Here is a 12523-nt window from a genome sequence, read left to right as displayed (position 1 = left end):
ACCGACAGTCTCAACCGAGAGTGACTCTTCCCCCCCTACACACACCCATTGTTGTGTGATGCTAGATATCAGATGTTGTGTAGGACAGACCCGATTTGCCTCCGTGTGGCAATAATAATCCGAGAATTCATACCATAAATCAGCTTGCCAACCTGTTAGTAAACGTTTTGTCAAGAAAAAGTGATAACATTATCTGAATGAGGTGCTCATATACAGTATCAGGATAGAGACCACATTGACATAATTGGAGATTGTCACGAGACAAATATCACCAAAGGCAATTACGTTGGGTATAAAAGACTGGAGAAAAAAATCAGATGCTTAGATAGGCAAAGGAAGAAACCCTGGCAGTCAAGTAATAGCTGTAAGTGTAAGTTAAGGTGTTTTGGAACTGTACTTTTCTAACTTTTTGTAAGTAGGCAAAATCACCACTGTGACACTTAACAAAACTCTACTGATTTGGTTTTGACTGTGCATTTTATTTTATTAAGTTATTTATTAATATGATTTACTAGACTTTTAGATTCTACATGCTTTTTTTACTATAATCAAAATACATGTATGTTCCAAAATTAAATAATAATCAGTCCTGAGTTACGCATACAGGAGATTGAACTCTGCTCAACATAGACTAACAACAACCTAGAAATGCAAAAACTTAAAATTTCCAAAGAAGTTCACCAATAGAGATACAATAGTATTCATAACAATACTTCTGTATCTTCTTCTTTTTTTTTATCTTTATCCATATTCTATTTTATATTCCTAATATTACAAATTTTATTATACATTATGCTTATCTTTACAGTAATTGAAAATACTACAGCTTAAAAGCAGTTACGAAAATAAGTAAATGAAGGTTTACACAATAGTTCAAACACAATTTCTGTTTGTAATGAAAATGAATACTAAAAGGTACAAAGAAATAACACAACTATTTCTGGTAAATACTTAAAAAACTTTAAATTGATATTAAAATGTTTACTTCCAGTTTTTTAGCAATTTCAGGTTTAAATCTTAATATGAAGCTTTCATGAAATGAGAAACATCATTTTTAAATATACATAGTTAACAAGCCAGAAATTTTAGTTATCAAAATGTCCTCAAAGTTTGACTGAACTTTTTCCCAAACACAGTATTCAGGATTTTCTAGCAAAAAAGGGGAAAAAATTCTGGAACTTAATAATAATCGTAAAGAATAGCCTGAAAATTTAAAATCCTTAACAATTAATTGGAGAATATCTCTCTTGAAAAAGTTTATAATCAAGTCTAATTAAAAAGTATAAGTTTACTGATTAAATAATTATGTATTTAAACTAATTTTACTTCTGTCTTACCTTGTAGGATTCTTGTTTATTCACCTTGGTTGTCCCCTGCATTTCTGATGTGTTAAGAATCCCCTTTACATCAGTCTGTATGATAAAGTCATAAAACACATGTTATTTCTTCATGAAGAAAGAAATTTCAATATTAGAAATCTCGTGTAGCACACATTTCCACTTATCATTCAATAACATTTACATTTTATTAAGATTTAGGTAGCAGTACCAGAAGTGATGTTTTTAAACTGTTAAATGATTACTTACCACTCAAACTTGTGAAAAATCAACATGATAAACCTGATTTAAAACACACAGACTTGTGTTTCTGTAATATAGCCTCTCACTCATGAGATAATATTACACATTTTATTCACACTATCAACTAAAGATCATAGACTTCAGCTTCCTAAGGCTTCTTTCATCTGCGTGTTTAAAATAGAAATACTGTCAGTGTACTATACGTGTTTGTTAGCACATTTCAAAGATTTCAACAACTAATAAGATTTGCCACTTACTGGCACTTTTTGAAAAATCACTGGTGGTATACAATATTAAATTATATCACTGCTACACTCAAAACCATTTCTTTTCATCTTGGCCTGCAATGAAACCTAAAATAGCAACACAAATACAAACAGCTTACCGACGTTTTTGGTGGGATTTTTCAGATTTGCAATTTATTATTAAATGTTTGCCAGTGTTGGAGATTCAAATACTTTTATGATACTTTAAAAATAATACATTCTATAATGGTGTTGTTGTTTTGCCATCAGGTTTGGTTTATTATTCCTAATTTGTTTTTATACCATTCACTACTAGTGGGGTACACATACTGATCTCGTACCAACTAATTCTATATTTTTTAGCTGTTACAACACACATTTAAAAAAAATGATGACATGAAATTACCCATTTTCTTTTTAAAATACGTAGGTAAGTCCCAGTAGTACCACTAATTACTAGTGGTACTATCTGCAGTATTCATGGCACTTTTGTTATATTTTTAATGTGAATCAGATGTTATTAGTAGACCTGTAACTAACAAAATAATGGACCCAAAAGAAATTTTGTGAATAAGTATTTTTGAAAAACCAGTGTTTAAAAAGTTGGTGAGGGCTCTGTTGATAATTCTAGGTTTAATAAGAACTGATGTAAACGTTTCTGTACACAAAAAAGGAAAAAACGTGATTACAAAATGTGTATTGTTTTGGTTCTATTCACTTTAAAACAAAATAGACCAACAAAAGTAATCCCAAGTCACCTGTCAACAAACACCAATAATGCACAATTTTTACAGTACACTCAGACTCATTAACAAATCTTTAAGAACAATATTTAATGATGCAGAATGACTTCCATCATTTACAAATAACGGAGCCTGTTAGAATCCATATCACAAATAACAAATGATACGAACATAACAAACATAAATACCATTTGTCACAGTATTCGCAACTGACCAATGAAGTTCCACAACTTTTTTCTACTAGAATATTCAGGATAATACCTAACACTACTGATTTGCCAAGTATGACAAATAGAAGGCAAAGAAAAAGAAGGTGCACATAATTACTTACACTCGGAGGAAGAGCAGAGTTCCTGGATGTTTCCACAGGAATCAGCAATTCATCATTTTCATTTGCAGCTGTGACATTTGTGAAAAAATAAATTATTTTGCCAACCCGATCTAAGTGTCCATAACGTAAAACATAAAACCATCTAAAACCTTGAACAAATTTCCAAAATACATTAATAACATATATAAGCACAAAATTTAAACAAAATAAGTTGTTAATATGGTATTCCAAGATGCACTTGGCCAAAAACCAAATGCTGAGTACTGCTATAAGAAACGTTCAAAGAAAATGCTTACAGAAGAATAAAGTGAACTGGAACAGCAAGAACATGAATACATTTAATAACACAGGAATCAAATTGTTATTAACACACATAGATGTTGGTTTTATTCTTCATAATATTTAATTAAGTATTGTGAAACAAATTGGCTGGTTTATTTTCTCAAACTCTGGAGCACAATGAAAGTATTCGTTCACTGAATGAACATGAAGGAATTGCTAATATACCATACTTTCAGTAAGGAATGAATTCTCATGCAGTATCCCATAATACTAAATTACCTATGACAGTAACAATTCTCTTTGATATTTAAGGGCAGATTAATGCTCCTATCAACCTATATAAATTTCTGCACCACCTTTTCACTTGGGTACAGTTGGAATTCCAGAAGAAAGGTGAAACAAGAATGATTAGGCAATTAAAAGCCTTCTTGAAGCCCAAAACCTGGGACTACTGAATTTTAAGTTTGGGCTACTGTGAATTCCACACCTTCTAGCTTGGTGTTAGTGCAATTCTGCTCACATGAACGTAAAATCCAACTCTATATTTATTCATTAAAATTTACAAAATTGTTAACTACTAACTGTCACTGAAATGTTTTTGAAATTGGTATTCTTTTTCTTAAGGATATACTAATCCATCACAAGTCTGATATATAAATGTATTATGTATGATTTAATTACAGACTTGTAAAATTTGATGTCTAATAATTCAGTTTTGAATTTATAACATTCCTAATCTATGTGATTATTTTTGTTGGGATTAGAATAAATATTTTTAATGCATTGATATGAAATGAATTAGCCGTGTTTGGGGGAAATCACTTGGACTACCCACTCAGAACTCTCCAGCCTTTTCCCCAAGTACACCATAAAAAGGGCAAGATGTTTCCAATATCAGATTGCCTTGTAGTTGTGTTGATTTCACTGTATATTAAGACTGGATAACCTAGCCAAGAATTTTATGTTTATTTTTACCATCTGAATTAAATCATACTTTCATTATGTCAAGAATACCAGCCTATCACATCTGGTTAACCTGCCTTTAGATTTTATGTTCCTGTCTACACCTGAGGTGATGATTAGATAAAGCTCACACCTAGTTACATCCTGTTTATGAGAATATTAACTAAATGCAGTATACTGCATGAAAATTATAAAATCTTACTTAAATATACCTGAATAAAAATATATCCAATTTCAAAGCTAAAAGTTAGAGTTAAGAACTTGTTAATTTTAAACTGCCATTTCAATACCAGCAAACACCTCAATAATTTACAAGATAGTAGGCACACAGTGTAGTAGAATGTTAACAGATAAAAATAGAATAAATTAAATTCCATTGTGATTGAATAGTAATATACATCACTATATTTTAATTCCTGCTTGTGCTATTAAGTATGGATGACGCAAATGCCATCCCTACTATCGTGTTTGCATTGTTTATGAAGGATTGATATTACCCATCCCTATATTTACTTCCTTTTTTTGAAAAATATTTTCTTTACTCGTGTTTTAATGCAGTGTTTCAATAGACATAGGAAGGTTGTATGTATAACCAAGTTCTAAATACAATGAGGTTCCAACTGTAATATATGTTTGGTAATTCCTGTTTCACCCTCTACGTAATCTTTTTAACCCTTTCACAATGGTTGGGTCTAATTGCACATGTTATAGTCTTTTAGCATTTTATTTTCAAAACTATTAAGTAAATTTATTATTATTATTATTATATATCAACAAAACTGGCATCAAAACGTTGCTTATGTTTCAAGTTTTAATATTATGTATGTTTTAATTTCTTAATTCAAAAGAAAATATAAATAAAATAAAGCTAAATATCGATTTGCGTGTGTGTCACATAGCTAAATATCGATTTGCGTGTGTGTCACGTAGCTAAATATCGATTTGCGTGTGTGTCACGTAGCTAAATATCGATTTGCGTGTGTGTCACGTAGCACCTCCTCATGTCTTGTTGCTCAGTTTATATTTTTTTTTATACCTACTATATACGTCTAGAAGTGGTTAACAAATTAGAAACATGAATTTTTGATACTGACAAGCTAGAATATAAACTTAGAGCTTCCCACTACTTTGATTTGCTGTCAAATCAATGTATCTAGTAAATCAACTCGAGTGGTGCCTCCTCCTACTCCATTCTTTCCATACCTCTTGTTTAGTTCCACCTACTTTTCTTAAGGGTCTGTTTATAACCAACAGAAAGTACAAGTTGTGCTTTACATGATATTGACAGTTGTTTGTAAAGAGCTTGGAGGAGAAAATATTAATTTCACCAAGACTGTTGAATGGTGATGACCAAGTTGTTGCTCTGAATTGAGATAATTGTTTTTTAACACATATATACTTGATTTATAAACCCAAATGTTTTGGGTGTACCAGTAGAGTAATGTAATATATTTTTTTCTTTCTAAAATGTATATTTGAAGTCTACAAAAATTATATTTCTTCACCCTCCACTCGAAAAAATAAACAAGGCTTAGCACTAAACGCACACGAGGGCAAAATATTATCCTATCACCAAAATTTCTCGTAACTACTAGAAAACATTGTTTTTCTATATAATTTTCATTTATTGTTCATTTTTTAAGAAAAATAACTAAAATTTAAGCATTTATGAGTGAATAAATATATATTGTATTGTAGCCAAAATATCGGTGTAGTTTGCAAAACATTGGTAATACAGTTAGATTTGTACTTTGTATTTGATTCTATATATGTTTATACATATTATAAATAATTATTACTTACTTCAAGGTAAGAGTCGGTAACAACTCAAGGTGTTTTACAATTGTAAGGGAACTTTTAAACTACACTTTAGCTGAAAAAGGAAGAACGTTTTCCAGATAAGACTAGATTTATAAAACTTGCAAAACTAGATGAGTGTGATAAATAGTACGGAAACTAGAGTTTTTATTGGTTGACAAATAAGTGCTGAAAAGCAAAATAGGCTTTTATAAGCATATGCTCAAACAACATCTTTGTACACCTATGCCACTAAATTCCAAACACGCCAAAAGGATTACCAACATTCAAGGAATTGCAATGTTTATTGTATCAGCAACATACCACATAATAAATGTTTTGACAGGTTCAAAGTGCAGTGTTGTTACTCTCGAAAAGTCTTGTTGTGAACACTGTAGGATACATACATAAGTCGATAAATTACACATCTTGTTGGCATAAACGTTTTCACAGATTCTATATGCAGTATGATTATTCTGAATTTTCCAAAAAATCATTTTAGCATATATGATCTAATACTTTAGATATCCTGTTCTCGGAGCAAGGGTTGAGTCGACTATCTTTTCGCACGTGCTTTGCTTGTTTTCAGGAGTATCGTATTACGGTGGTGTCACGTAAACAGTCTACTGACACAAGCGGTGATTTATTGGTTTATTTTCAGCTGGGTTTTTACCTTAGTTGTTGACAGTAAAATAAACACAGAAAATAAATGTGAAATGTTTAGCAGTTCAAACTAGTAAGAGAAGTACTTTGAAACTTTGTGACCAATAATAACGAAAACAGCTGCTTCTTTTTGTCCTAATTTTACAACTTGTCTTTTCATTATACTTTCGGGGATTTGTCTACAGACTGAAGACTCAAGTATATCATTAAATAACTGATAAGATATAGTTTTACTGAAAACAAGTTTTGAAATGTATTTAGGAGGTTCTAAACATTACATAAAAGAAATTTGAGATTATTTGGATGAAGAATAGTATTTTAATCATAACATGAAAATCACTTCCACTCCGACTAGTAATGAAACAGAGTTGATATATTCACAAACAAATCTGTAGTAAAAATACTTCATTAAAAAATTTGATTTTTTATTTACATAAGACCTGTAATGTTTACTAAAGGTATACCAAATTTTGTGAAGATGCACATACTGAATTAAAAGTTATAATATAAATACTTAACATGTGCAAACATGTATACAAACTTGTGTATATTATACTGAGCCCATTGCGAAAGGGTTAAAGGAACACCAAATTTCTATATGAAAGCTAACTTTAAGGGGTAATAATAACATCGTTTACACTAGAATTATGTTGTGTTTTTAAGTACTACTAGTTGTTAATAAACACCTATAAAAGCAGATACTCCGTTTGAAACTATGTCACCTCAATGAAATTGGTTGACACCATTGTTTTGGTTTTAAGTTATCATGTAATAAAAAATAAGCAGAACAAGAAGAAATTCAAACTTTTTGTTATGATATTTGTGCAAATTGTGACTCAGTCATTACATAGTTATTGTTATAAAAGAAAAGACTGTATAGTAAAGTTCTGATGACCTATTGAGGAGATATCTAAAATACCATTTCAATGAACAATCCGAGCCATCCCTACATAGGAAAGGCTACCGTGTTCCTGATATAAAACACATAATAAATGTGTTCAAGATTCACTTTACAAACAAGTAAATGGCATTAATATAATTTTTTTCATTAAAAATAAACTTTCATTTCAGCTCATTTAATATCCTAAAATGTCAAAACATTACCTCTAAAACTTTCATACAGATATAAAACATTTTCAAAGTCCATGATGAACATAACACTGTATAATAAATGGCAGTATGAAATTACATCATCAAATTTACAGCAGAAAATGTGAAATTATTAGGAAAACAAACTCACAACTGAAGCTAAACTTGTCATTTGTCTAGAACATTTGAAGCACTAAACTTAATCGGTCAGGTAAAGCCTAAAACGTGTTTTAAAAAGTACTCACTTATGCAACTCAAAGTTATTATAAAACATTCAGTAAAGTCAGTATTTTTTATTTCATTATATATTCTATTACTGCCTTTGGAAAGAGTTTTGATCAATATACATACAACAAAAATAAATGATCATGCAATAACATATTTGATGAGGAAAAGCCAAGCTACTGAAAAACACATGAGAGTATTTTTCCATTTTGTGTGAAACAAAATTTAAACCTTTATGGATACTTTCAATTATTTTGGTTTACAATTAAAGTTTACAACTGGAAATTAAAGATACTGTACAACAACTTGAAAGTTATTGAAGCCCAATTTTGTCACTTTTTTTGTAACACTGTATCCAATATCATGTGATCAACTGTAAAATTAGTTTATTCTGGTTTAAACGAGTTCTAACTAATTTTAATACACTTTTTTGTTTATGCTTTATTAATGATGTAATTATATTTGTTCTGTGCAGAAAAGTAAAAAGACTGTATTATGCTTATTTCAAATAACACTTACAAATGCAAGTATTGTAGGTTTCAGTAGTACATTCCAAAATGAGTGTATGAGTTAAAATTTCTAGTGTCCCTTATTTATAAATTGTGACTTTTGCATATGTAAAAATTCCTTACCAAGAAAAAAATATTGAAACATAATATATGCTTCAAAATTCAAACAAGTTTTTTTTCAAAAACATTTTTAATGCTCCCTAAAAAAATTCAGGCAATGTAACTCCAAGAGTCAGATACATAATAATGTTTTTTAATTCTACTTCTAGGACTAATGACATTTCTTTTATTTTCAAGAAGACATATGTTTGGAAAGTTACTTTCTTACTGTTGGATAAAAAAAAATTCTGGCAAACAACCAAAGAAATTTTTAATCTAGGACAAATATATGAAATCCTCTTATACTTCAAAATATCTAAATACTGGTTTGTAGTCCATAACTATTAATTTTTTTAACTTGTTACATTACATATACGAAGAATGTTATATCCAATCAAACACAAAAGACAAAACAGGTACAGTACCTGCAGCTGCTAGAAGTGTGTTTTCATTAAACTTTTGTGTTCCAATCAGATGTCTCAAATCTGAAGATGACTGTGATTCTTGTGGCATCACAGCTGTTAAAACATATTAAAAATCTCATCAAATTCTTCAGTAGCATATTGATTGCATACATCAGATTTTTACTAAATTGACAAAATAATTGAACACTGAATATAAATGAAAGATCTAAAATAAACATTGGTTACGGAAGAATTAAAACTCATTCAAAAATGTTTACACCTTAGAAGTCCAGTAAAATGATGTATAAACTATATATAATTTACATGGGTTTCTAATTATTGGCAATGTACAAATAATAAGATAAAATTTAATTAGATTACTGACTGATGATTTGTTTCACTGAATATACCTCAATTATATTGTAGTTACTACCATATTCAGTATAATTAAACTATTAGCATGAGTGATTGCAAATACTTTGGCAATACTGAAAATTTCTGAATTTTAATAAAAAAGAATTTCCCTCCAACTTTGACAGGAATGATCATCACTGAACAGATGCACGTGTATTAAAAAGATTACACAGGTGTGAAACAAAACAAAGCACCAGACATATCAAGTCAATTAATTCCTCCCCAAAACCACCAGTACAATATTTCTATATCCAAACTAGAACTTACCCATCCACATATTAGTGTTCATATAAACCAATTCAGCAAATGTTTTTGCATATTCATACATTTTTCAATCACATGTACAGTCATTTTAATACTAGTATAATAATACTGACTTAGTCAGTTAATTCCCTGCAAGCATCTGTTTACAGCATTTACTTTTTGCTCAATGTATTATTAAGTAAGGACTTTACATTCTTAGACAGTGTATCATGAATATTTGAATGAAATGTTAAACATTTATGTTGGAAACATCTACACCAAAATCAATACAACAGGAGGAACTCGTACATTAAAACATAGATTAATTATGTGGAAATCCCTACTAAAAAAAAAAAAAAAGCAGAAAAGGGACACCTTAAATCAATGATTCCAAACCACTAGTACCCAGTTAAAATTTGACCTATATAAAAAGGAACATAATAAGTATTTCAAAAAGTTTCAAGATTGGTAAATTTTGTTAAAATGAAGGCCTTTGATTGAAGTGTACTTCATGTGCTTTTGCATAATTAATGGTCTGCAAAAATTTCATATTTAATTGTACAGTCCCAGCTACTGCAAAGCTTGGGGACCACTGCTTAATTTCAAAAATGACTGACATGTTTTTTGTTTTTCTTTCTGTGATTCGATTCCCACGGATACTAAAGAAATGCCATAATACAGCATCTCATCTGCTATATTTCATATCCTGATTCTGTGTGAAAAAACAATAATCACAAACTATTCCAAAGAAAAACTAAGCATAATTAATCTGGATTTGAATTATCCAAATTGGCTGTTCATTTTCAAATTATTTGTCATTTTGAAATGAAAATAGTGTAGATCATAAGCCTTTAAAGCTCAACTGACATCTTTCAAAATCTGAGGATTAAGGTTACTTTTCAATTTGTTAAAATGTAGGTGATTTTAATGTACAGTTTAAATAATTTTCTTTCCACATTTTTCAACTGAAACTTTTAATTGATACATTAGCTTTAGTATCTCATTCTGGAAGTGAAAAGTCGACAACCTTATTTTATTTTACATTTTGTAATTTATTTATTGTCAACACATAATTATGAATAAATAAAATGGCTGTGAACCGCAGAGAATCTTTTAAGTTGTTTTATTTGTTCAACATTTTGGCATTATACCTTTACTAGGATCATACACTGTCACCATATTCCAGAAAGCACCACCCACTTAGCAAAGTAACTGAAAAGAACCAGCATATATTGAATACTTTAAGCTTCAAATCAACTATGTCCAGAGTGATTCTCTGCATAGAAGAATCAAAAACTCTGTTAGAATATCCCTGACATGGCTTTTTTTTTTTTTTATTTGGACAGCACTTACGGCACATTGTCTGTATGCAGATGTGGCCAGAAAAGACACTTCTGCATGTTTTTGACAATGGTGCTCTCGCATCGTGCAAAGTTCAACATATCATTTACCTTAGTTTTGGGAATGATCAGTTGCTTCACAAATCACCTATTAAATTTCCATAGCTCATAGCAAGATTCACCACACCATCTTGCATGTGTAACTAACTAATATTGCCAAATGTTATATGCACCAATACTACATTTTCATGACAAGTAATACCTAAGATATTACTGGATCTTTTAGTTTCTCCTCCTAAAGTTCTTGATAATTTATAAACCATGTTCACTGGTTGTTCCTGAGTTTTGTGCAAAGTTACTCGAGAGCTTTCATGACCATTCAAAAGTAGAATCACCACCACTCATATGATTTATCTTCATCATTCTTGCAATGGCTTTAACTTATGTACGACATCCAGGATTCAGATACACTCTCATTGATGAGATAATGCATCAGTGTTTACATGCTTCTGATTCAACAAGGTATTGCACAGTGTTTTGTATTCTTGAAACATTGTAATCTAACACTCAGTCATACTTTATGGCCAGGGCCAGACTTAAACCCTTTAAGATTCCCATGCAATACTGTGATGCTAGAGGGCCCCCTTACAAGGGTGATTCAAATGACCAATAAAAATTAAAAAATTATCCTATTTGAAGAACTCTACCAAGAGTTGCTCTTGCATATATTATAAGGCCAGGAGCCACTAATGCAGAAGTTTCAGCCTGATATTGGAACATATTAGCACTCGAATCATCCTACTTCATCTCCAACTAAATATTAATTCCTCTAAACATGAATGAAACTCTTATCTTTTACTCCTTCAGGACATACAGATCTATAAGTGTACTCTGGGTGCTTTAAAGGCTGAAAAATCATTAATCAGATCATCATATAGCACCTTTCTTGCAACTCTATGCTCAGTGAAAATCTGAGCAAGACCATTCAAACACTCCTGGGACACAGTAGACCTCAAATAGATTTCTTATCAACTTCAAACATGAGTAAGTTCTTTCATCCAAGGCAACTGCTAGAGGCACAGTCAACAGTAAATGCAAAGCAACAGTCAAATTTGAATACAAATCTACCACATTTTCTTAAATAGTGAAGAAACATTGCATGGTAGTGCTTTAATTGCACATGATACTTCTAAATGTAAAGCATAAAAATCAGTGTCCCCCATTTTGTTTGCAATCTTTGCACAAGCTTGTAGGGTGTTCTGATCCAAAGTCATTTTCTTATTGTTGATAGAACAGAAAAAAGCCAATGACATCACACAAAGTTTGCATTCAAGAAAATTGCTTAGTTATGTAACTTAGAGCAACATCAATAAGTGAAAAGAAAAAGCTTTGATGATACTCGCCATCAGGAGTAGTGTTATCTGACTGTTCTTTACTCTCATTATCAAAAATTTGCCATTTCATTTTTTTGTTTTTGCTCTGGAAATACTCTTTCAACTCTCATTGCTTTAGCAATCTCTCTACCATCCACCTGGACCTTTATAAAACCACTCTCTCTACATATATTCTTGTAGAAATATAAGGATAGCTTCAATT

General features: G+C 30.6%; 1 protein-coding gene across 1 annotated transcript in view; it reads right to left on the bottom strand.

Annotated features, from left to right (window-relative positions):
• Positions 1 to 1092: 1092 nt before the first annotated feature.
• LOC106463517 overlaps positions 1093 to 12523 on the bottom strand; it is a 28561-nt gene continuing 17130 nt past the window's right edge. Inside the window, exons 4-7 of the mRNA XM_022391040.1 lie at positions 8952 to 9044; positions 2900 to 2967; positions 1338 to 1412; positions 1093 to 1149 (exon numbers count right to left, since the gene is read on the bottom strand). Of these exons, the coding sequence (XP_022246748.1) occupies positions 1093 to 1149; positions 1338 to 1412; positions 2900 to 2967; positions 8952 to 9044 (293 nt within the window). The remainder of the gene's footprint in view (positions 1150 to 1337; positions 1413 to 2899; positions 2968 to 8951; positions 9045 to 12523) is intronic.

This window comes from Limulus polyphemus, unplaced genomic scaffold, assembly GCF_000517525.1.
Source record: "Limulus polyphemus unplaced genomic scaffold, Limulus_polyphemus-2.1.2 Scaffold1429, whole genome shotgun sequence".
Classification (NCBI taxonomy): domain Eukaryota; kingdom Metazoa; phylum Arthropoda; class Merostomata; order Xiphosura; family Limulidae; genus Limulus; species Limulus polyphemus.
Note: the sequence above shows the minus strand (reverse complement) of the source record. Positions and strands in the feature narration are given on the sequence as shown.